General features: G+C 38.1%; 4 protein-coding genes across 4 annotated transcripts in view; 3 read left to right on the top strand and 1 right to left on the bottom strand.

The window, feature by feature from the left end:
* The first annotated feature begins 1,141 nt into the window (after positions 1-1,141).
* TAS2R42 (taste 2 receptor member 42) lies at positions 1,142-2,116 on the top strand. The gene has a single exon (XM_027594246.2). It carries the CDS (start codon positions 1,142-1,144, stop codon positions 2,114-2,116), a length of 975 nt encoding a protein of 324 aa, XP_027450047.2.
* A 6,718-nt stretch (positions 2,117-8,834) lies between these two features.
* Positions 8,835-9,823, top strand: LOC113922283 (taste receptor type 2 member 42-like). The gene is given in 2 exon segments (XM_027594245.2): positions 8,835-9,135; positions 9,138-9,823. Coding segments are annotated over 2 exon segments (987 nt in total).
* A 4,742-nt stretch (positions 9,824-14,565) lies between these two features.
* On the bottom strand, positions 14,566-19,040 carry SMIM10L1 (small integral membrane protein 10 like 1). Its single transcript, XM_027594882.2, has one exon. The coding sequence runs from the start codon at positions 18,026-18,028 to the stop codon at positions 17,822-17,824; it is 207 nt and encodes a 68-aa protein (XP_027450683.1). The 5' UTR covers positions 18,029-19,040; the 3' UTR covers positions 14,566-17,821.
* The window catches only part of LOC113922282 (eukaryotic translation initiation factor 4E type 2-like), a 33,989-nt gene continuing 25,537 nt past the window's right edge, over positions 18,027-26,478 (top strand). The window contains exons 1-2 of the mRNA XM_035729330.1: positions 18,027-18,250; positions 23,636-23,861. Of these exons, the coding sequence (XP_035585223.1) occupies positions 18,027-18,250; positions 23,636-23,861 (450 nt within the window). The remainder of the gene's footprint in view (positions 18,251-23,635; positions 23,862-26,478) is intronic.

Raw genomic sequence — 26,478 nt, forward strand, 5'->3', positions numbered from 1 at the left:
AATACAGAACAGATAATTTTGTTTACTATTTCCTTATTTAATCTGATGAAATTCAGATTAAAATGATTTTTTTACCTATTTTCTGTTTATTAAGGCTAATTAGCCAGCATTATGTCTCTGGCCAAAACAAATAGAACAGGTACAAAGATAAAGAGCAAAATTGAGGAACATGTTTAATCATGGACATGTCACTCAGAGATACCCGAAGAACATTTAGATTGTAATTACAGTAAATTATGAGTAAGAAGACTTTAATTTCAGAAAAGTAATTTGGGTTTTGCTGTCTTTTTGTATTGTTTGATCAGTCCAAAATATAACTTAGCAGTTCCCTCAAGAAATTCTAATTATCTATACAATCCAAGGCTAATGTCCCCTTTTTTCTCTTTCCCCAACAGTAGTGTTTGTACTTACCTTTTTTGTGTTCACATTACATTTTCTTCTTATTGTTTCTTTCTGTGTTTTCACTATTTTATGGATTTCCTAATGCTTTTTTTTTTGTAGTAAACTATATTGCATTTGGAAATGGGTCTGACCCATAGCAGGCACTCAAGATATATTTACTGAATTATAACTAAATTTTAGACTAGATTATTTAGATTTAGATTATTATTAGGTTATTTCAGAGCTTTCTATGAAAAACAACTAAAATATTTGGATCCAAATGGTATAGTATTTCAGGTGAGGTGATTTTTTTCACAAATCAGTGAAAAAGAATCTAACTTATATTTGCATGCTAACAAATTTGACTTTAACCTTGTAATCGTTACCTCAAGTGGAAAATTTGAATTCTTGCCAGTCATAAATAGGAATGCAAAATGTTTGGTTTGGAAATTAGTAGCTCTTTCAGATAAATAAAAACATCTTCATGAAAGTATGTGAGACCATACACTTTAGCAGATCTTTCTGGATTAAGACCAGCATTACAATAAAAGCAGAAAGATTTCCTTAAAAAAAAAAAAAATATATATATATATATATATATATGAGACTGTATCCAACAGCAGGAGGTCCCGCTAAAGACTGGAATTGCAATAAAGGCGGTGAAGATAACTACCAGAAATGGATGCTATTCTGAAAGAGTTTGATTATAAATTTATTAATGAGACACAGTATTAGAAATTTGGATTTTTTTTCTGTGGAAATGTTAGCTGGATTGGATATAATCTTTCTTATACTGTCGACAGCAGAATTCATAATTGGAATGTTGGGGAATGTGTTTATTGGACTGGTAAACTGCTCTGAATGGGTCAAGAACCGAAAGATCTCTTTAGCTGACTTTATCCTCACCTGCTTGGCTATCTCCAAAATCACTCAGCTATTGGTGTCATTGTTTGAATCATTTATGATGGGATTAAATCCACCTTTCTATTCCACTTATAAACTAGCAAAACCTGTTGCTTTGCTTTGGAGAATAACTAATCATTTGGCCATCTGGTTTACTACCTGCCTCTGCCTAAGCATTTTCTACCTCCTTAAGATAGCTCAGTTCTCCCATTCCCTTTTCCTCTGGCTGAGGTGGAGAATGAACAGAGTGGTTCTCGCAATTCTTGTATTTTCTTTGTTCTTTCTACTGTTTGACTTTCTATTGCTAGAAACATTTAATGATCTCTTCTTGAATATCTATGCAATGGATGAAAGTAATCTGACTTTATATATAAATGAAAGTAAAACTTTTTATATTAAGACCCTGATTCTTCTTAGTTTTTCCTATATCATTCCTATTGTTCTGTCCCTGACCTCATTGCTTCTTTTATTTCTGTCCTTGGTAAAACACATCAGGAATCTGCATCTCAACTCCATGCGCTCCAGGGACTTCAGCACACAGGCTCATAAAAAGGCCATTAAAATGGTGGTGTCTTTCCTCTTCCTTTTCACAGTTCATTTTTTTTCCATACAATTGTCAAATTGGATGCTTTTTTTATTTTGGAACAACAGGAGCACAAAGTTTATCATGTTGGCCATATATGTCTTTCCCTCAGGCCACTCATTAATTTTGATTCTGGGAAACAGCAGGCTAAGACAGACAGCCTTGAAGGTACTACGGCATCTTAAAAGCTCCCTGAAAAGAGAAAAACCAATTTCCTCTTTACAGAAAGACCTTCCAAAGCCTTTCTAATGATGAAGACTTAGGAGTCTTTGAGGATCCATTTCTTTTTTTTTTTTTTTTTTGGATCCATTTCACTTCTACTGTTTTTTTCCTACTGGGTTCCTTTAAACATTGTTGAGCATTATCGAAATTTTCCCTAGAAAAGGTTGCTTTTGATAATAATTGACACATGGTCAGCCAATATAATTTTAAAAGTATTCATTTTTGTTTAAAACATTGGTTACCAATATTTTAAAATTTCAAATATCCTTCAAAGAGAATCTAAATTATTTAATTTTATATGCAACAGATGTATGTAATTGTAACTCAGATGTGAGGGAAGAGGCATGTCATGTTTTAGAAACTGAGATAAATTACAAACTTCACTAGGTAGATGAACTATAAAATGTTGATAGCAAAGTTAATTGAGCAACTAAAGTCATAGATGGGAAAGACACGACCTCGCAGCTTAAAGGTCTAATTTTTTTTTTTATAAAAAAGCTTTTCATTGTTGTCATTAGAGGTCTTGTTGATAACATGGGAACGAGATGTTGGAAAATAATATTCACAGTACAAAATAAAATAAACTGGAAACACATGCTTATAATGCTAATCTTAATTTGAAATCCCAAATCATAAACATTTTTTATATATCTTGGCACTTATTAATTTTGCTAAATTCCAGGATATGCAATATTATTTTCAGAGTGGTAGATATTGATATTTCTACCATGCTATGTAATAGAATTAAAAACACAAAAATTATTCTGTAATTAAAAATCACACTCGTTGCTACTATAAAAAGATCATAATTACATTTTGAGAATGATTATGCTTGTGTTTGTGCACATATACTTTGTTGCAATCTGATCACTAGAGTTCTTAGAGAAACAAATAGAAAACAGGTCAATAAAGAAGGCATAGAAAGCAAAATTTATAATAACACTGTATGTTTAGTGTAAATGTGGATAATATGTATATGGTGCTGTTTCGACTATAATAATCTAAATTTAGATAAGGTAATGACAAATTGTAAATAAGATTAAGGGTGGGAAAGTTTACTATAAAATTTTAAATATAATGGTATAGATTATATCATACAGATGCTGTGCAGGTATGTATAATGGAGTTCTTAAAAAATGAAGACATCTTTCTTAGGGTTTACCTTTGATGTATTCTTTAGATTATGTTAAAGAAACAGAAAGTTGTAATTAAATGATGATAAGTGTGTGGGTTGTAAATTAATCTTGATGGAGCCATAGGTATGGGCACTGCTCTAGGGCTGTTCCCTGGAGCTCAGAATGATGTTAGATTTATTAACATTTTCCCCGTCCTCTCTCACTGTATATAGAAAACTAAACTGCAAACACATCCAGGCTATGTGGTGCTTCTGTGTTATCAATAAAAATAACAATGTGGATAATGGTTTTAATGATAAGAAACATTTTACTCTTTTTACAAAGTAACTTATGTTTTACAAAAGAAAATGTACATGTATTATTTTGGGCACTAACTTAGTCCTGTCACTGTAATTATCTGGCCTTGGTAAAAGGGAATATGCAAATCAAGCTGGGTACATTTAGATCCAGATATTGAGTTTGTTTTGTTTTAGATATTCTCTCATATATATGATTTAAAGATAATCACATACTCTTTAAAAGATGATAACCAAAAATATTATTTAGCTTTTAGTTTTATTAAACTTTTCTTTGGTAGGCAAGATAAAGTAATTGAGCCAGTTTATGAGCAACTCTTGTTTTTAATAAGTGGGCCTTAGGGTAAGTGTGTCAATGTTTAACTAGGAGTAAGTCCACGCTTACCCAGCAAACTGAGGGAGGTGGAACTCTAAGGAACGGGGGCCCTATTCTTGACAAAGAAGTACAGCAAAGGACTAGTAAGATAAGACAGGGTCATGGGCTGGGGTTATTGCAATTGATGTATTGTAATCTGTATATTTGAATAGCAAGTGAGATCAAGCCCTGCACCTCTACTTTCCCCATAACAAGAGCCTTTGTGGGGGACTCAGCAGGAGCTGAACCACCAGCCAAGAAGAGCCACTTGAAACACGTGTGTTGCCAGTCTCGTACAACCTGGAGAAGAAATACTGGTAATTATATCCTACTCTGGAACCAAGGTTGGATAAAGTCACTGATGGAGATTGTCACTGATTTCTTGTTAACTATCTTTCTCACCCACCAAATAAGTTCAAACCTAAGACAGGGCCAGTGTAACTAATACCAACCTCCACCCTGGCAAACATTAGTCTCATGCTCAAAGTAAGAATGGCTGCGCATTTCTGTAGTCTCCTGAGGCTGTCTTTGTATCGATGGAGGGAAAAAAGGTAAAATTTGAAAAGCTATAGTCTATAGTCTATGACACAGGATTTAGTGTACAAGGAAACAAAAATGTTCACCTGTATATGTTTTCCAAATTCTTCAAACTTTTCAAATCTATTTGTTTTTGTGAAGATTGGTCTTAAGGTTCTGAGTAGGACATAGATTACTCTAGACAACGTATCTAGTATCTCGAATGACAGAATTGGGACAGACTGTGTGATGATGCAAATGTCCCTTAAAGGTATCCCTGGCTCAGAGGAGATGGGGTCTAATCAAGATCTTGCTAGGAGAAGCCACCTACTGACAACAGAAAAACCACCTGAGACATTGAGGAAATTTGCATGTCTTTCTCTGAAATCTGTAGTACTCCCATTTGAATTTGGGCAAAATAGATTTCTGCATGTATTCTCTCACCATTCCTTAGAAGAAATGTCACTCTCTCAACTGCTAATTTTAAAATCCGTGTCTATAGATTTTCTGATTTAAATATAGTCATCGTTGGAAGTTTAGATGAGTTATTTTGGGCTGTCCCTGTAGCATATACATAAATTTGATTAATTGTTATCTACCCAAGCATTGTTGGAATAATATTACTTATATTTATACATACAATAAGACTTTTTCTTTACCGGGTATAATGCAACCATTTTAAGAATGAAGAGTATAAAGGCAGTTCAACCCAGGAGCGGAGACGGATTTGTAGTTATGCAGATTTTTAAAAATGTGAGCCTGGACTTTGAATTCAACTCATAGCATATAGCCCTTGTGATTTTTATACTTGTTATTATATCCTTTAGATTGAGTTTCTTCTTCAGTGTAACTATGAACTCGAGTATTCCATAATGACTAAGCATCTATTGGCTGACTTGTTGCTATGTGGGTTTTGTCCCTGCTGAACCAAGTCTACCAACGAAGCCCTAGTGTCAGGTAGCCTTCTACAACATGTCAGAGCATTTCTGAAAACATCAGTGATTTCTTGGCTTCCTGCCACCAAATATAGTGTTTTCTATCCATCTCCAGCTCCCTCCTCTGGAAGTAGTCTTTTTCCTGAAGAGAAGTACAAAGGACCTCATCTCCTTCAAGGATTTATGACTCTGTATGACTTCTGGTTTGAGCCAGGAGGGCTGGAGAGCAGTATTGGTTATTTCAGAAGTAACAGAAATCCGGCATGAGTTCATACGTATGTCATGACATTTTCCCTAGTTTTAAAGAGTTGCTTTCTTTTCTTGTTCTTATACTAGTTTCACAGTCAAGTCTTACTCATTTTCCCTTTTTCTTTGCTCCCAAGAGGATTAACACCTAAGTCAGCGTTTCCTGATTTAATAAATAGTTATCAAGGGCCCACTATTTGCCTGGTCCGCCCTGTTCTAGGAACTGGAAATAGATCAGCCGACAACAAAATAGTCCCTTCTCTTATGGACTTTGATGTCATCGCCGAGGTCCTTGGTAGCTAAGGTTATGTAGTGTACATGCCTGACGTAAAGTTTTTGATTGCCAAGATATCCATTTCAAAAGACAGCCATCTTGAACAAACATATTGCCAGCCTCACGACACTGCTTCCAATAAAACACCTGGTTAAGAAGCCAGGCCACTCCCATCCATGAAGTTCCCCTTTTTAGAAAGCCCTGAGTAACCTAGATAACTGACTGCTTGCATGACCCCACTTCTCCCTTCCCAAGTCCTAATTAACAATGTTATGTTTTAAATTCACCAGTAAAGGGGTGTCTGGGTGGCTCAGTCAGTTAAGGTCTGCCTTCGGCTCAGGTCATGATCCTAGGGTCGTGGGATCGAATCCCGAACCGGGCTCCCTGCTCAGTGGGGAGCCTGCTTCTCCCTCTGCCTCTCTCTCTCTGCCTGTCCCCTGACTCACGCACGCATATTCTCTCGCTCGCTCTCAATAAATAAATAAAATCTTAAAAAAAAATTCACCAGTAAAGTATGAGCTTGTAAAATCCTAGGCGTCCACTCCCAATGTAAATAAAAACAGAACACCAGGTCTATGCTCCCCCAGGCTCCCCATGACTTCCCTGTGTGGCTTTGGGCTTGCTCCATGTATCCTCCAGGACTTGTGAATAATAAACCTTGTTTTTTTTCCTTTTTCTTTTTAAAAAATATTTTATTTATTTCTTTGAGAGAGAGAGAGAGCTGAGCCGGGAGGTGGAGGGGAGGGAGGTGGGGCGGGGAAGGGCAGAAGGAGAGGGAGAAGCAGACTCCCCACCTGAGCAGGGATCCCTATGCCTGGCTGGATCCCCGGGTGGCAGGATCATAACCTGAGCTAAAAGCAGACCCTTAACCGACTGAGCCACCAGGTGCCCCTAAACCTTGTTTTTTCAAAGTTCCCTGATGGTTGTTGCTGAGGTGAATCATAATAAAAGCCAAGAAGATCAATCCAACTGCTGCCTAGTGAAGACCATCTGTCCAGCCATTACTGGGATTTTGCCAGAGGCTCTCAGTTTCATCACAAGTAAAGAATTTAAGGACCAACCAGACAGGGTTGAGTGGTGCAAGAGTTTATTAAAGAGAGAGAATACACTCTCGAAATAGAGAGTGGGCCACCTCAAGGGAGAGCTGTGCCTGGGGTTTGGGTCTCTATCTTTCTTTGACAGTATTAACTAAGGGGTGCAATATTTATTATTTGGGGAGGGGATTTTGGGGGGAGCAGGGTTTTGCACCTTTTCTCCCATATTTATGAGGGTCTCTGGCCTTCTTGGTCTTGGGCTTGTCTGGTTTGATCTGGCTTCTTGTGGCTTTGTTTGCAGAATTCTGCCAGGACAGGTTGCTAACTTTCCTGATAATGGGCCTTGCATCCCCCTTTGCTGGCCTCCAGGCATCCTGTTAAAGCCTAACTAACTGCCTACTCTAACACAGCCACACCTCAGCTCCGGTGGGGAAAAGTCTGTGGGGGCCCACACAAGGAGTGGGCCCCGGATGAGTGCGTCAGGCTTTGGTAATCTAGAGCATCTCTGTTCATAGCCCAATGCAAAACAGGTAATTTGTTAAGCAGAGTCAAAACTGGCTGAATGGGGAATGCATTGTCAGAGTGCAGGTAGGCAAAATTCCTATCTTATTCCTGGAGAATCTTCATAGATTTGCAGCTTGTGGGTACAAAGATTTTTGCCTGGGTTTAGAAGGTAATTTAAGACACAGATCAAGGACTTCTCAATAAGTGCCAACAATATATCCCAGACCAATTAAGTCAGAATACCCGGGGTTGGCTCACAGGCATCAATATATATTAATATATTAATAATTAATAATGTATACACACACACACATACATATACCTAAAGTTCTCTGGATAAGAGAGATAACCTTGCAGTCAAGGTTGAAAGATCATTGTATTAATGTTACCTGTTTGTGGAGACAAAAAAACAAACTATATTTTACTGTAACAATTTTTGATGAGATGAAGGCTTTAACCAGAAGCCGAATTAATGAAAAGGAGAACCTCCCTCCCACTCCCCTACCCCTCCGTTTTTTTTTCCTACCATATTTTTTTCTTACTATTTTTTCCCTCTCAGCTGACAAGAGCTTATTCAGAATCAAATAGGCAGTAACTTACTGAGAACAAAGCTCAAAAAATCAGAGTAATAGCTCAAATAGGTCTGATTTTGGTGCCTTGGCATATGCTTTTATATCATTCTGGAAAATGATTTCCCTTTGTATTTATTTCTTCAAGAAATCCTAAGAAGCTTCAAGATCCAACCCAGTTGTCACTCTCCTTATAAAACCAGAATGAACTATTGACAGATTTTTGTAACACACTCCTCTGAGTTGCAGTTGCATTGCAGTCAAACTTTTGTCACATTCAAAAGTCATAGTTTACCTAATGTTGCTTTTTCTAATACTCTGTGAGCTCCTTAATGTTGCTTCCCTTTATTCACTTATTTCATCTACAATAGTATCTGAACTATTATGGATTTTATTGAATGGAATTAATGAATAATGCCCATATTAGAGAGATTTATTTTTAGACAATTATATTACAATTAAGAAACCTGGATCCAAATGGTATTTTTGGGTTCAAAGGAAAGTGCAAATCAGTGTAAAGAAATCTGTCTCATATTTGCATGTTTGCATATTGGACTTTATTCTTCCGGATGTTCTCACAAGTGGAAAACTGCTGTCAGTGCCAATGATGAGTGGGGACATTTACTGTTTAATTTGGAAATCAGTCGCTGACTGGAAGTTATGTTAAAGTTTTTCATTTAAATCTGCGAGATTGGCTCTCCTTGTGTGTACTTCAGAGCCTCGGCTGGAATAAAAGGGAAGGATCTTTCAGGAAGATAAGTGAGACAGTGTCTGAGCATTTTTTAGTGAAAAGTATCAGCTTGGATTTTATTCCACAACATTTTGACAGCCAAAAAATCAGTGAGACATAGGATTAACTTTCTGGATTCTTTCTACAGAAATGCCATCTGGAATTCAAAATGCTTTTCTGGTAGCAGCAACAGGAGAATTCATAGCTGGAATGTTGGGGAGCAGCTTCATTGTACTGGTTAACTGCATTGACTGCGTGAAGAATCAAAAGCTCTCATCAGCTAACTGCATTCTCACCAGCCTGGCTATCTCCAGAATTGTTCTTCTTTGCATAACACTATTCAATTCATTTTTAATGGTGTTCCGGCCACATCTTTATGCCATTGATAAACTAGCAAGATTCGTTAGTATTTTTGGGACACTGAGCGATCACCTAGCTACCTGGTTTGCCACCTAAGTGTTTTCTACTTCTTTAAAATAGCCAATTTCTCCCATCCCTGTTTCATCTGGCTGAGGTGGAGAATTAACAGAGTGCTACTTGTGCTTCCACCGGGGTCTTTATTCTTACTGTCTTGCAACTTTGAATTATTAGATACATTTACTAATTTCTGGGTCAATGTCTATCAAAGATATGAAAGAAACTCAACTTGGTCCCCAGATGTAAGGAAAACTCTGTATCTTAACAGCTTGATTGTTTTCAGTTTCATCTACTTAATTCCCTTTCTTCTGTCCCTGACCTCACTGCTCCTTTTATTTCTTTCCCTGATGAGACATACCAGGAATGTGCAATTGAACTCCGGCTCTAGGGACTTCAGCAGAGAGGCCCATAAAAAGGCCATGAAAATGGTGATGTCTTTCCTTCTCCTCTCCACGGTTCACTTTTCTTCCGTCCTTTTAACAGGTTGGATTTTCCTTTTACTGCAGAATTGTCAGGTCAATTTGGTTGTCATGTTATTATCAACTCTTTTTCCTTCAGGCCACTCATTTATTCTGATTTTGGGAAACAGCAAGTTGAGAAAAACTGCTTTAGGACTACTGTGGCATCTTAATCACCACTTGAAAATGGTGAAACCTTATCTTCATAGACTTTTCCAGAATTTCCTATATCCCAAGAGAATTAAATTAATGAAGAGACATTGAAGATCCATTTTAACCTTTGTTTTTCTCACTGGATTCATTTAGATACTATTAAACATCACAGACTTTCCCCAGAATGACCTATAAATGTAAAAAGCGAGCATCATTCATTATAACACTTGCTAGTAACAAGAATATATTTGAGACAATATGAATTTAAAATATGTAATGCAGCATGTATTGATTTTATATGTACTAGCAAATATTTATTATGTTACTATGTGAGAAAAGGGTTACTTAGAAATGAAAATCCCTTCCAAGTTGAAGTAGGTGGAATATTTGTACAATATTAAGTTAAAAATAAATTAAGGAATAAAAATGCTGGAAGTGCATCATCATCCCATAACAACAGATATAACTTTTAAAACAAAGAAACAAGACTCTCAGTATGAATCCAAGCTAGAATAGACACTAATAAGAGAAAAATCAACTTAGTTTATAAAAAGACACTGAATAATGATCCCTAATTGTATAAGAATACTTTTATGTGTACTTTACAAGGATCAAAATCAGAGTTTGTGTGGGGTGTGTGTCTGCATGTAACGATTATACGAAGGCTGGTGCCCCTTGTCAGAGAGGACAAAGACAACCAACTCACCAGGGATAAGAACAAAAAGTTTACAGGAGAAATTTGTGTATTTGTGTAAATTTTAAACACGTTTGTGTGTGTGTGTGTGTGTGTGTGTGTATTATATATATATATGGTGCCAGGTTGATGTTTATAATAAAATAATTGAAATGAAATCAAAGTAGCTGAAAATGTACATAATCTTAAGGCCAGCCCTTGGCAAAATTGTGCTTGTTAGTGATATTGCAACTCTGAATAAAAGTTTGTTATCTAGTAATTTTTAGAAATTAAAATTTTAAACATATTAAACTATCGATAATGAAGAAATCGTTGTAGGGTTTTAAATTGCCATAATTTTTCAATTGTAGAAGCTAACAAAAAACAAAAACAAACTAGATAATAAATGTTGAAAAATATGTGGGTTATAAGTTAATTTTGATGGAGCAGTAGGTCAAGTCTAATGCTGGGAATATAAAAACCATAAGGGCTTTTTGAAGTGTGCTCTTCCTCCAGGGAACTGTGCTATGGGGTGCTCTGATGATGAGGAGGATACATGTACATAACCCACCCACAAAAAGATTTAGATTTTTTTTTTTTAACTTCACTCATTATGTTGGATCCTATATAAGAAATTTCCTGGGTGGGGGGCTGTGGGGGAACTGGATGAAGGTGATCAAAAGATACAAACTGCCAGTTATAAGAAGAATACATACAGGGATGTAATGTACAACATGATGACTATGATTAACACCTGCTGTATGGTAAACTTGAAAGTTGCGAAGAGAGTGGATCCTAAAAGTTCTCATCACAAGGAAGAAAAAAATCCTTTTTTTTTTTTTTTTGGTATCTATGTAAGATGGTGGATGTTAACTGAACTTACTGTTGTAGTCATTTTGCAGTATTGTGGTGTGCAGTTTAAGCTTATACAGTGCTGTATGTCAATTATATCTCAATTAAAAGAAATTTCCTAATGACTGTCACTGGGATTATCTTACTTTTGGAAAGGTGGAATTCTAATCATACTAGCTATTATTTAGATTCAGATATTGAGGATAATTTGGTTTAGAACACATCCTTTTTCGTAAGGAAGATTACTTTGTACTTACTAGAAGTAAGCATATTTAGTTTTAGTTTTTAGATTTACACATTAGTATCAGCAAACTTTTTTTTATTAACCAAGATAAAAAAAAAAAAGATTTAAACAACCATGCACAGCCCTTGCTTCCTATGAGTGGGATTTAGCAGTAAATGTTCTCATTAGGATTAAGTCCTCACTTCTCATGTACTGATGTTGGAGAGATGAAGCTCTAAGAAGTAGGGGCCTATTCCTGATAAAAAGCACACAAAATGACTATTAAAAATGAGGCCTGGGTTACAGATTGGGCGGTGGCTACTGGTGTATTGCTTTCTCCCTAGTAAAATGATATTTTGAAGGATGCCTGGGTGGCTCAGTCGTTAAGCGTCTGCCTTCGGCTCAGGTCATGATCCCAGGGTCCTGGGATCGAGTCCCACATTGGGCTCCTTGCTCAGCAGGGAGCCTGCTGCTTTTCCCACTGTGTTGCTCGCCCTGCTTCTGCTCTCTCTCTCTCTCACAAATGTATCAATAGAATCTTTAAAAAAAGATTGATCAAAAGTTACTCTCAGAATAAATCTTCATTTAAAAAATTGATCAGATGATTGGTTTGATCAATTCAGGAGAAAAGTTATTGAAGAGGGTTATATATAAAAAAAACCACAGGTGACAGACGGGTTATTTTCAGTTTTGCAGTTGGGAAACACCAACATACATACAGCTTCAGAAGACAAAGGAACACCATGGTACCTCTATTCCTTAGCCCCATGTTTAAATGAGTTTAATTTTAAAAATAACTTATTTTCCCTTTCATACAGATCTAACCTGACCTCTGAATTTTAAGGCTCCTATTACTCACTCTTTGACTTGAGATATTCTCAAAAGTTTTCTTTTTATCCATTAAAAACTAGTTTCTTGAAAAAAAAAGCTCCTTTTTAAAAATTAAACCTTTTTCTTTTTAAAGATTTTATTTATTTGACAGAGAGAGACACAGCAAGAGAGGGAACACAAGCAAGGGGAGTGGGAGAGGGAGAAGCAGGCTTCCTGCAGAGCGGGGAGCCTGATGTGGGGCTCGATCCCAGGACCCCGGGATCATGACCTGAGCCCAAGGCAGACGCTTAATGACCGAGCCACGCAGGCGCCCCCCCCCCCCCCTTTTGTTTATCTGTTGGCCTCACTTCTCTGTGCCTATGATTTCAGAGTGAAGACATTCCGGGCACAGTTATTTCATTAGCGCTTTTTATCTTTTGGTTGTGACAATTTATTTTTTCTCAATTTGGTTCATATGAAAAGGTATACCCAATCCATTTCATTCAATGTATGAACAACCTTCATTTCTCTTTATTCATTGATGCCCTCCACTACCTACTGTGAATAAATCCACATACTTGGTATTTGAAAGCCATAAAGATGGGCAAAATTTTCTAATGCAGATCCCGAATTAGGATAGGAACTGGCAGGGGTGCCCTCAGATGTACTGCAATTAAGCTACTAAGAATTCAATAGTTTCTTCTTATCATTTGTTGGTAGGCAGTCAGTAACGTCCTTGGCCTTTTGATGGTCCCCAGAGCATTGCTGAGATTGGAGGCGGGAGAAGCGGACTTCATTTGTAAAGACTCATGACTTGGTTTGGTGGTAATCTTGCCTGGCAATCGGCTATTGAAGAATTCTTATTAAAATTGCAAGAAGTTCCCATATTCATGATAATCCAACCCAACTGCTGTGAACCAACTGAATCCTACTGGAAACCCTAGTTATTGCAGGGGTTCCTTTCTTGGTTCTCTTGCCTGAAACCTTCCAAGTCTGCTCTTCAGGCTACTTTCCAGGCTCAGTTTCTGGCAGTTTCCTGTCTTCTTTTGTTCCTATATTCCTAAACTTTCCATTCCCACCCCTTTACGTCTCCATGTGTAAGTCCTATTTTCTTTTCGACTATCGAATGTATGAATGCTGAACCAGGAAAAGCCCCCATTAAAATAGGACTGTAAGACTTTGTAACAGAAAATTTAGGTAAGCCTCCTCAGAGCAGTGATGGATAGTTCCAAAATTCATGTTTACCTTATCACCTCTACTCCTTAGGGGTAAGTAAAGTGTTTCCTTTTCAATCGTAGGGGCAATGCCCTTTTCGCTACCTCCCTTCATCCCCCTTCTCTCCACTAACAGGCCAAATGACTTTAGACAGCAGAAAGTATAAAATGCTTGGATTTACATATCAAAGTATATTGAGTGTTTATATTCTAATACATAAAGCCCTCAACTATACTGAAAAAAAAAAAGATATTGCCAACTATGATGCAGGTAATACTGCTGTTTTAAATTTAAGAAACAGGATTATTAAAAAAAAAAAAGCCAAAGGATTATTCAGCATTACCTATACATTAAAAAAATCGAATCCCTCATCAAAAGTATCTTTAGGGATAAAGGAGGTTCAACTCTAGTTTGGCCAACTACTATGACCTTGGGGAGTTACTTAACCTCTTTAAATCCCAGTTTCCTTATCTGAAAAATGATGGTGAAAATGTTTTCCTCATAGAATATACATGAGAATTATAGAGATCATGTATGTAAATAATTTTGCAGTTTGTGGTACTAAAAACTCAGTAAGGAACGCCTGGTTGGCTCGCTCACCGGGGAGCCTGCTTCTCCCCTGTTTGTATGCTCTCTGACAAATAAAATCTTAAAAAAAACTTCAATAAAATTAAAAAATGGTGCTCTTAAAAAAAAACTTCAATAAAATTAAAAAATGATGCTGATAATAAGGATATGCTCTTTTAGCCAAGCAATCACATATTTTTGCCCTCAACTGAAAAGAAAAACTTATTCCCTAACCTTCAAGTTATATGTTACTATGATCACCATTCCCTTTTAAACTGTAACACAGTCCACATTCCCCAGTATTTTTATCAATTACACTTTATGAATATGTTTTTTCTTTATTTGTGAGAACTATGTCACCTCTCTGCTTCTTCATGCTGGAAGGATCTCTGGACCAATCAATATTCATGATGGCCTGAAAAAGCTTAACTTATGGGCAATAAAGTGGACCTTAATATCAGGGGCAACTTTATTTCCTTCATTGACTAATGACTGTGTAGAAAAAACAACTAATTTGGCATTTATCCAACTATGTTTATTATCTACATTGCATCAGGTAATACTCTAAGGCAAGGGATACAGCAATGAACAGTCTTTGGCTTCATGGATGCTGCCTGGAAGGATGGTAAGAGGAATAAAACTACTTGCGAATTAGAATAAGTGGTTTAGTCAGGGCAAAAATCTTGTTTTCTCCCTTGGGAAACTTCACTGAGTTATAAATGTGGGAAGAAAAATACAGACTGGGTGTAAGAACAAATGTGAAGAATAAAGGGTAAATCATGGAGCCTTCATTCAGTTCCTACTTCATAGTTGCTGATACTGTATGTGCTGTAAAAACTGGATAGGATACAGTATCCTCCCTCACAGAGCATGCAATTTGGCAGGAGGATGTGATATACAGTAAGTGCTGAGTGCCTTGGTTTCAGCAGTGTAACAAAAGGCTAAGCTGAACGAAAAAGGTTGAAGAAGGCACATGTTCATGTAGCAACCTGAATGAAGCATCCCTGTCCCTCACCATTCCAGGGCTAATGGCAGCCCCATTCTTTTGTTACAAAGTGGGACACTACTACTTCTGGGGAAGAGTGATGCTCACCATTTTTAAGTCCCCTGGCATTACAGAATTGTTTCACTGATCAAATTACATTGCTGATATTTAAAAATGTTTTAGTTCCTGAACTCTCACAGCAATATGTAAGAACCAAGGGAAAGATTATAGAAAACTGTCTCTTGGATATTTAAAAACAAAAACCCACATCTGATAACTAATGCACAATTAGGCAAAAATAAGGTAGCCTATGAAAATGGCACAGGTTGATATTAACACAGCCCTTAGATGGAGTAAAAGAGATTAATACAATCAGGGGAATCTGGGAAAAAATAATGAAAAAAAAATGACCTCTAAGTTTAGCCTTAAAAATACAGGTCAAGTAACAAAAGGCAAAAAAAAAAAAAAAGAGTAGAGAAGGCAGAAGAAAGTAAAAGAGGATGTGCTCAAAAAAAACTACAGGAGTTTGCCTGGAGACAAGGAATAAAGAAAGGTTACATCCCTGCTTGTAAACTGTACTTTTCCATTATCAAAGCTGATAACATTTGCATTCTACTTTGTAACCACAATTAAGTATAAAGAAACACAATTACCCAAAGCCAGGACTTGGTGCTGGAGGGGGAACTTAGTTTACAACCCAAGAGTATACTTGTTGGTTGGACACAATTAGTGGAATACAAAACTGCAAATAGTTTATAAATCTTTATCGCTCCAAACAATGGTGACTTTTATCTCTTAAAATCCTTCTGGAGGCTCTGCCCCAGGCCCTCACCGTCAGTACCTTACAGATCACCTTTAGGGACTGAAAAGCTCCACTGGAAAAAAACAGGCGTTCTGTGAGTTTTAAGTTTTACTCACATGTTAATGAGATATTTTGTTAGAACTAATACTAGTTATTGTGTATATATCAAGCACTAAGGCAGACTTATTTTTGATTCTCTGACTTTTCAAAGTAGGTATTTTTGTCTTCTTTTAATAGTTAAGCAAACTGGGTTTTAGGTAGACTGATTCACCTACAACCACAAAATTAAGAGTTTGTATTTTAACAGTGATCTGCCTGATTTAAAAAACTCAATCCCATTTTACTGTGGTGGCTCTTAACCAGTGTTGTGTATTTCAATTGCCTGGGGGAAACTTTTAAAACTGAAACTTACTTAAGTTTTAATCAGAGAAATACATATATACAATTAAGAAAAACCAAAATAATACTGTTAGGCTGGTAGTGAAACACAGCAATCCTCTGCATTTTCTCTACCCATCTCTGACTTTTTTCTCCAGAGACAACCACTTCTGTTTATCGTAGCTTTTTTAATAATGTGTTGATACTGCTTTACTGACCTCTCTATTAGATCTTGACTGATTTTTCCCCATTACACACACCTCTCCTCTCCAATCCCCTCACTACTACACAATCATTTTTTGTTGTATTAGTATTGTTTTACATAATTATGACTGACGTTATATGACTAGTATGAGTCGCAATAGAAGAATGCAGTGTAGTTCCTGAAAAACTTTGAATTTTCCTGTTTCATAATGGATTTGTTTCCTTAATTTTTTTTTTAAAAATCTGCAGACCACCAATTCATCCTCAGACTCTGAAAAACTAAAAATCTCGTCTTTATATTCAAACACACCCGGCACTCTCAGTTTTTCTTTCTGAGACATTCCACGTAACTTTCTGTCTTTACGCATTTCTTACTGAATTCATGCTCTTCTCCCCCCTACTCTCCTCCCTCTTTAATGTAGTTGTATTACGATTTTAGCAACTTCATGGCATACTCCTTAGGTCATTTACTCTCTAAATAATAAAACGCCTTTTCCCCCATTGACAACAGACTGGATCTCTCACCTTCCCACTTTATAAAGACAGCATTACCATTTTTTCCCCTCCCCCTTCAACATCCCTGCTTGTAAACTGTATTTTTCTCCATTATCAAAGCTGGTAACATTTGCATTCTACTTTGTAACCACAATTAAGTATTATCTCAAAAGATGAAAACCATAAACATCATTTACATTATTTATTACGATTATTTAAATGTTATTGACGAAGCAGCCAAGCTTAGTGCTGTGACTGGATTTCCTTCTCTTTGGCTCCAAGGTCTGGAACTACATGCTACTCACAGGGACCCTGAAAGAGAGTCCACTTTCTTACACTCCAACCCTCTGTTCAAAATCCAGCAGCATTTTACATTGTTTGGTATTAGAAGGTCGCTTTTCCCGTACAGTTGTGTTTTCCACTGAAAATTTCTGATTGTCATGGTTTTCTCTTGTTGAAGAAATATATTTGCCTTCCACGTATCTTTAAGATCTTCAGCTTCTTACTCATCCAATGTCTTGCTTACAATCCAATATTCCCGAAATTTATGTCTTATTTTAATTTGGGCCATGAGCTTGTACATTAAAATCTTTCTGAAAACTTTATTAGCCCTCCTTTTTTTAATAATGCATCATGTTCGTTCTGTTTTCGTTTTAAAGATGTCGTAGACCTTAACTGAAGTTCGTCGCTGTCCCCGGAAATCCGCGTACTTCCTCTCTCTAGCCGCTACCCGCCACCGCCCCGACAGCTCGGCTAGGACCGTCTCCTTTAAGAGCGCAGCCGCAAAGAGCGCTCAAGTCCTCTCGCGAGATTCCAGAGTTCCGCGCTCGTAGCTCCGTTTCGCCGCCGAGCCTCCTGGGAGTCGGCCATGTCCTGGCCGGGAAGTCCAGGGCGTAATCACGGTACTAAATGTGTACCTGCAAGCGGATGTTGAGGATCACCGAGCCTGCGACGTAGAAGTACGGAAAGTTCATGCGCAGCTGCCAGGCCAGCTCGAAGAAGGCGAGCAGGGTGCGGGACAGCCCTTTGCAGAAGACTCCGTAGGAGCTGGGGATCCCGGCCGTGCTGCAGGCTTTGAGGGCCAAGGAAGACGGAGCCGCCGCGGTGGCCATGGACCCGGTGGTCGCCGCTCACCCAGTGCTGAGCGCCGAGAGTCACCACAGGCCTCGTGGACCCCCGACCGACGGCCGGGACGGCGAGGGGCGGGGGGGGCGTGATCACGCAGCCGCCAGGCTCATACCTGCGCCTCCCGCTGACTCCCGTTTCCTCCCCAGCGGCGCTCTGGCCAAGGCAGCCGCTATTGCTCCGCCCCTTCCTGTCTGCTGCTCCCACGGGTATTTAGCGCTTAGAGCTTAACAGGTGGTAGGTGCGGAAGGGGTTACGCATGTATATATGTCATACACATTGTCTTATATGTGGTCAGCCAAACATACTATTTTCACTCTGAAATGAAGAAAGGAAGCTTAGTAAAATTACGTAATTTGAATTTGCCCTAGAGAACACAGTTTGTATTTAAAACAGGTTTGTCTGCTATGTGATCTGGGGTATTAGCCAGGAATATCACCCTTTGATTTCATAAAATTAACCCTAATATTAGGGCAAGATGCACTCCTTACATAAGCCGGTTCAGAATAAAAGTCTCTGTGTTCATAACATACTATAACTGTAAAGGACCACAATCTCAGGCTATGGATTTTCCTGTGTATTAGGACTCTTTCAATTGCAAGTGACCCAGACATTTAAGCAAACAAAATGAAACACATACCTACGCACATATACTTTAATTTGGGGGGGGGGGACATGTTACATACATACAATATAATTCCCACCCAGGTAAACCCCTGAAAAGTCCAGAATAGGTATGGAAGCATGGGGATACACCCGTGAAACCTGTGGCTAGGCCCCAAAGCTTGGAATACTACTAAAATCTCAACTCTGAATAACCTTAGGGTTAACATCATAGTGTATCTCCCATAGCCACATACCCTTCTGATGTTTAAGTGATGCACATTTCATTACCTTTTCCAATCTACATTTTAACTTAACCTCTACACTCAGGGATTATTCAGATATGTAATTTATGATCAAAATCCTCAGATTACTAGTTCTGAAAAGGCGTATGTTCACATAGCCCACATCTCACTTGCACTGACTAGCTGTAGTGACTACTTGAAGCACAATTAATGTATCCAAGAGACTCTCTGTTTCTCTATATCCTACTGATAATGATTGGTACAAATAACATGCTGTTATGAAATTTGTAAAATGTAATTGTGTGTCTCCGGGTAGAATTTTTTCTACTTTGCTCTACGAATACCACCCCTGCAACACTGTGTAGACAGCACTTAGAAGAACTGATTACCAGTCACTTGAGACAACTTATAAAATAGAATATTTGAGAATATAAAATATTCCGAAGAATAATATAAGATGAATGACAACTCTGAGAACCAGGAGGAAATGTGTAATTTTAGTATTCAGGTATAATTTACCCTTTCTGAAAATTCAAAAAAGAATAGGTCAAGATATTCAGGGTCACTTAAGTCATTAAGTTTCTGGATCTTCCATTTCCAACTATAATAAACTATGTGGATTCATTCTCCTCTACCCTTTCTCTACTACCCCACCCCTTACACCCAGCTCTGGTTAACTCCAGGAAAATCCCCGTCTTTCATCCTGAGCCCATGGGGAAAATAGCAGCCATCTGCTGCTAAGGTGGTTAGGTAGATGTCCTGTTTCAATGGGAAAGGACTGGGCAAATAAGAGTAGTCATGAACTCCCTCTTCTACTCATTAATACTCTAAAGCTGATAAAAGATTTCCATCAGGTGAAACTGACAGTGGAATGTGGAATAGGACCAATATTTTACATGGTTCTGGTTTTTATTCTGTCCTTTGATCTTTACATTTGAATAACTGATCCATATTTTTTGCCAAGTAGGCACATGTAAGTAAGCTATCAACAGTAACACGTCCTAAACCATTTCTCTAGTCGATACTGCATTGGCTACTAACTTGACCTTCCTTTCCTAATCTTTCTTATTCCCCATTTTTTGACTCTCTATTCCCATTTAGGTTTTTTTTTTTTTTTTTTTTTTTTTGAGAGCATGGGTGAGTGCAGGGTCGGGGGCAGGGCAGAGGAAGAAGGAGAGAATTTCAAGCCCACTGTCCTACATGGGCCTCCATCTCACGACCCTGAGATCACAACCTGAGCCAAAATCAAGAGTTCAGACACTTAACCGACTGAGCCACCCAGGCAGCTCCATGCGACCTCCCTCCCCCCCTCTCACCACCCTTTAGTACTTTTTAATGACCTGGTTAGCTTTATGATCCTTTGGAAGAGTTTAAAGGTAAGCAAGCACCAGTGGGTCTGTAAAGGACTATATTGGCAAATTCTCACTATTGTAGTTAATCAGGCATAATATGTCTTTCATTTATCATTTTATTTGAGCCTTACCTCTTATTCTGAGTCTGGCTAAAGATCTGTCGGTTTTGTGTATCTTTAAGAAAAAAACCAGCTTGTAGTTTGATTTTTTTTTCTACTGTCTGTATAGTCTCTGCTTTTCATTTACACTCCTTGTTAGTGGTGGTGGTGTTGTTTTTGGAGTTCCTTGAAGTATAAAGTTGTTTATTTGAGAACTTTCAATCAGCCCACCCCAAACTCATGTTTGCCACTAAAACCTCTGTGACTGTCCATGCCACTGTTTTTGTTCTTAGCAGCTCCCAGGGGCTCCCTGCAGATGATGGTATGTGGAGACCCATCAGTGTCCCTAAGTCAGGCTCCTGGAGAACTACTAATTACTTTGCCCTTCAGCTCCTTGATGCAGGTCTGACCTTCATGCAGCAACTGGGAAGTCAGGACATTAGATATGCAGACTAACCACTATGAGGGAGAAACAGAGCTGGGTGTTTTTGCCTACTTTGTGCTTAAGCAGAGGGGATAGTTACTGGGAGTCTTTTTGTGTACATTTAGAACCACCTCTTTAGTTTGTGTGGTCCCCAGGGATTTGTGAATGCTGAATCCTGCCAGTTCCAGGAGCCAGTCATAATAGTTGGGATGCTGGGTGTCTGGATGTGCTTCTAGTGAGAAGCTGGAGATTTGGTTTTATTGTTGAAGTGATCTGGGAGGACACAGTAGGTGATGTGCCCTGCTCCTCTGTCAGGCTCCTGGGAGGATCACAGGTAGTTCCAACATACAGGCTGATTAGAAGTCATATCCTCAGGCAGCAGCTGTGAAAGTCTGCAAATTTCTTCTAGGGAGAAACCTAGTGATCCATGTGTAGCGAGGAGAGAAATTCAGGAGTGTCCTATTGTCACCATCTTAATATTTCAGCTCATTTTCCATGGTTGCCCCGGGGGTATTCTCTATTGTGTGTGTGTTTGGAGTGGATAGTATCTATGGACTAGATGTGGAGTTTTCACACATTACTTCTCACACTGCTGTGTCTAGAACTTTGTCATTTGATCACACTTAACTGCAAAGGAGGCTGGGAGATGTCTCAGGCACGCTTAGGAAGAAGAAAATAAGGATTTTGGTCTGCCTCACTACATCTGCCACAGTCTCCATGCCTGTTTTTAAATCACCATATGTACCCTTTTCCCCACTCCTTTCATTTGGCAAAGAGAATAGGAGGTCTATAGCTGTTGATTGTCCATAGCAGTGACAAAATCTGGGTAGATACTGTGAAGCCCCTGGCACTGACTTTACAGAGAAGTTCCTGATTAGTCCCTGTGTCTGGGCTCTGGGAAGAACTCCCTTATTCATCATTCTTTGTGGCTCCTGGCTCTACCCTCTGGATGTTCTTCATAATTATTATCCTTCTTGGCTACATCTGAAGTAGATGTTGGGGAAGAAACCCTCCTGAACAAGGTACAAATTTCAAGCCTACTCCCTGATAATACAAATTTGGAAGCCAGTAAGTCATTCAAATGCCACAGATTTCATTGTCAAACTCAACAAGTACAATTACCACAAATATTTTGTTTAATCTATTTACTTTCAGTCAGATGTCCAGAGACAAAAGATTTCCCTTACATAAATGCCTTCTTTAATTAATTACTCAATTAATTAGCTTAGTCATCCCATGACTACCTCAACTTCAATAGTAGCTACCTAGAAGCCATCTGAAATAATGGGCGTATGTCAGAAGTTTAAACCCTTGGTCTGGTCTTTTCTATAAGGAATAGTTTCCTATTGTTTAACTGAAAAATCTTAATGGGCCTTTGTCAGTTAAGGACTTATCTTCAGTTTTATTTATTACTGTTTGAGACCTAAGAGCTGTGAGATTTTTACAGTCCTATGAAACCCAAAATTTCTGAACTCACTCTTCCTTTTCTATTTGCAACCCAGTTGATTCATTCCTTTCTCATCTTGTCTTGTAATACATTGCTAAAAACAACTTTAGCACAACATTTTAGGTCTTACCAACCACTTCCACTAGGGCTAAGACTATGTAAACAGGGCCTGCCTCAAAGATTTTCTATGTAACATTTTAAAAGACTTTGCCGCTGCAAAGTAGAGCCTACGTGTTTCCAGCCTCCAAAATCTGTTTCTTCATGATCCAAATGCCTCTAAACCTGCCCACTTTGTGTCACAAATAGGCTCCCAAACAAAGTGACTCATACATAATATAGACTTAAATTGCTCTTTTCACAGTATTGATGTATTTGAGGAACCTTCTCCATACAGTTACCCCAGGAATTAGGCTGAGCAAACATATTCTATCTTTAACATGTGGCTTCCAAGATTGCTTGGGGTCATCCCCATTGCTGACAGCAATGAGGAAAAAGGTATATGGAGGAGTGTTCATGGGGAGATTTTTGTTGGGTTGGACCTGTAAATGATGCACATAATTTTCACTCATATGACATTGTTCAGATATCAGCCACATTGCCACAACCACCTGCAAGGGACGCTGGGAAGTACAATCTCTGTGGCCCAGACGAAGAGGTGAAATGGAAATGAGCACATGGATGTTGGAGAGCACTTAGTACCATTACAATCGAAATAGCCAGTAAGTTACTGTAAAACAGTTTCCTCCTTTAGAAGCATGGTGTAGCTTGTTCATGTGACTTTGACAATTTATACAAGCCCTATGTCCATCATGAATATCAGCTCTTTTTCTCTATTTCTTCATAAATTCTAAAGAACTCAAGTTCAAACAAATGTTCCTAGCCACATGAAACCCTAATTGATTCTGCACTGTAGCATCTGTAGCTTCCTCATGCATATTCCCGGCATATGTTGCTTACAACTTCTGATTTAGCTAATTATTTATACTTATTTGTTCTAGAATGTGAGTGTGCTCTTTGAACTATAAATAATTTCATTAATTATTCCTATAAATCATCGAATCAATAAAAATACTTGATAGGTAGAATGAGTGACAATAATAACAATTACATAAAACTTTTTTCTAGCAATTTCTATTCAAAATCTAAAATATTTGCATTCAAATGTATGGCTCAGGAAAGATGAAAGTAGAACTTAGGGGAAAATAATGTCTCATATTTGCATATTTTCATACCTGACTTCATCCTTTTAATCATTAGCACAAATGGACAAACTATTTGGTTTAGCACTGGAATTACAGTATCAATAGAGGGAACTATTCTTTTGTGAAGGTCTCTGCAACTATACCACATAGCAGAATTTTGGTTGTCTTTTCTGGAATTATGGTGCAGACATCTCTAAGTGGATGTCAACCTGCAACTGTTTAGCTATGAAGCCGTCAGTGAGGCACCACACCAGAAATATATTCATGGAAATGTGAGGTGGAATGAAGATCTCTTTCTGGTGGTGGCAGCAGGAGAAGTCATCTTAGGAATGCAGGGAAACGGGTTCATGGGACTGGCAAACGGTACTGAGTGGGTCAAGAATGGCAAAGTCTCATCAACTGATTTCATCCTTACCAGCTTGGCTATGGCCAGAATCACTCAAGAGTGGGTAACACTATTTGATTAATTTATGTTCGGGCTGTCTCCACATCCCTATGCCACTGGTAAACAGATGGCAAAAGTGGTTACTATTCTTTGGGCACTAACTAATCAGTGAACTACCTGGTTTGCCACCTGCCTAACATTTTCTGCTTCCTTAAGGTGTCCATGTTCTCCCACTTCTTTTTCATCTGGCTGAAGTGGAGAGAACAGAATGGGTCTTGTGCTTTTCCTGGGGCCTTTGTTCTTACAGTCTATTAACTTCTGAATGCAGGATGCCCCCGGTGAGTTGTGGATGAGTACCCATAGAGTCCATGAGAGACACATGACTTTGGATTTAGATATAAGTAAAATTTTTGGTCTTGAAAGGCTTCTGCTTCCTAGCTTGACCTATGTTACCCCTTTGCTCCTGTCCCTGACCTTTTTGCTTTTTTTTTTTTTTTTTGTATTTCTGTTCTTGGTGAGACACCAAGAATTTTCAGCTCAACCTGATGGGCTTTAGGGACTCGAGCAGAGGCCATACAAGGGCCATGAAAATGGTGACGGGTGTCCTCCTCTTCACCATTTGCTTATTTCCACTCCAATGGCAAGTTGGATCTTCCTTAAGGTACAGAGATAACAAACAGGCCAAGATGTTTGTCATGGTGATTTCAGCTACTTGTCACTCAGGCCTGAGACTACTGTGGCATCTTAAATTCTCTCTGAGAAAACAAATAGATTTAGCTTCGTAGATAGAATTTGAAGGGCACCTAGGTGGCTCAATCGCTAAGCGTCTGCCTCTGGCTCAGGTCATGATCCCAGGGTCCTGGGATTGAGCCCCGCATAGGGCTCCCTGCTCAGCGGGAAGTCTGCTTCTCTCCCCCCCCCCCCCCGCCACTCCCCCTGCTGTGTTCCCTCTCTCGCTGTCTCTCTCTCTGTCAAATAAATAAATAAAATTAAAAAAAATTTGAAAAAAAGTTTCTGTATTCTAAGGGAAAATACCTTAACAGAAGATCTTGTAGGTTCATTTTCAATTTCGACATTCCTTTCATCAAGTCCTTTTAGATGTTGAACAGCACTGAAATTTCCCTTATCCTATGCTGTTACCTAACCAGTTTTCTCAAAGTGATCTGATATAATGTTTGATTAAGGGAAATCTCTCTGCTATAGTAACACTTGCTGGCAGCAGCAGATTATTTGAGGCAGGAAGAAGAAAGTTTATAAAACCATACAGTGGAATATTAGTAAATGTATATAATCTACAATGCAATATGAAGAAATATATGTAATCACGGTCATAGGAAGGGAAAAGAATAAGATATTTTCAACTTAAGATAAATACACATAACAGAAAAAAGATTATGTGTAATAATAGTTTAATAAATATAAAGGTATAAATATTAGTCTGATGTTACTAATTTTGGAAAGGTTCTGAAGCAATGGGATTTTTCATACAATATTCATAGGATTAAAACCTGGGAAAAACAACTTTGTGCAACAGTATGGCATTTTGTAGTGAAGGTGAAGATGCATATCCTGAGACATATTAATTGCAGTCCTATTTATATTCACTAGAGAATGTTTGGTACTTGGGCACCAGGATATCTATGCAAAAATGTGCATATTACTACTTTTCTTAAGAGCTGGAATTGAGAAGTCATACAAATGTCCATTATGATAAAGTGGATAAATAGCTTATGGCATACTGATACAACAGAATACTATGAAACAATGCAAATGAACAAATTGGATTTGTAATGTTTTTTAGTTCTTTGTTAGAGAAAAAAAGACACAGACATAGAAAGGTAGCTTTGTAAAGCATAATACATATTCAGTGTAGTGTTTGGATATGTGTGTGTATATACAGTGTCACTTTGACTGCTGTAATAAAATAACCCAGATTTAATCACAATAGCTAGAAATGCTAATAAGCAGGTGGGAGAATTTTGCTTGCTAATGATACTATTAAAATATGAAAGAAATTTACTCTATGATTCTATAGAGGATATATATGTCTGTATGAAAATGCAATAAAAGCAAAGTAGTGGTTGAGGTAACTTTTGTCACAATATTTAGAATGTAATAAAGGAAAAAATAGGATGTAAGTCATTATAAATATGTTGGTTTAAGTTGTCCTTGATGAAGTAGTAGGTGAAGGTGTTCTTTCAGGCTAAGCCCCAATGCTAAGACTGATATAAGTATCCTAAGGCCATGGGGAAGTGTTCTATGACAGTGAAGTCTGCCACTTAGAAAGCTAGGTGAAGTCACATCTGTCATTTACTGGTTTCCCATTTAGCTGCCATCATCATCATCATGTACCTCATTTAATGATATATACTTGAAATGTTTATCTACATAATTTGGACAATGTCTAAGTAATTTCCTGAAGATTTTCATTTTCTTGCTAGCACTAATAATTTTAAAAAAGCTTTCTTTAAGAACTTGGTGTTGTATTTTATTTTGTTTCCCTCTAGCCGCAAAAGTTTGTTCCCATCACTGAATCAGTTAAGTCTGAGAAAATGAATAAACAAGATTAAGAATTCAGGGGCACCTGGGTGGCAGCGGGAGGCCTGCTTCTCCCTCTCCCACTCCCCCTGCTTGTGTTCCCTCTCTTGCTATCTCTCTCTCTCTCTGTCAAATAAGTAAAT

The sequence above is a fragment of the Zalophus californianus genome, chromosome 9, assembly GCF_009762305.2.
Source record: "Zalophus californianus isolate mZalCal1 chromosome 9, mZalCal1.pri.v2, whole genome shotgun sequence".
NCBI classification, from domain to species: Eukaryota; Metazoa; Chordata; class Mammalia; order Carnivora; family Otariidae; genus Zalophus; species Zalophus californianus.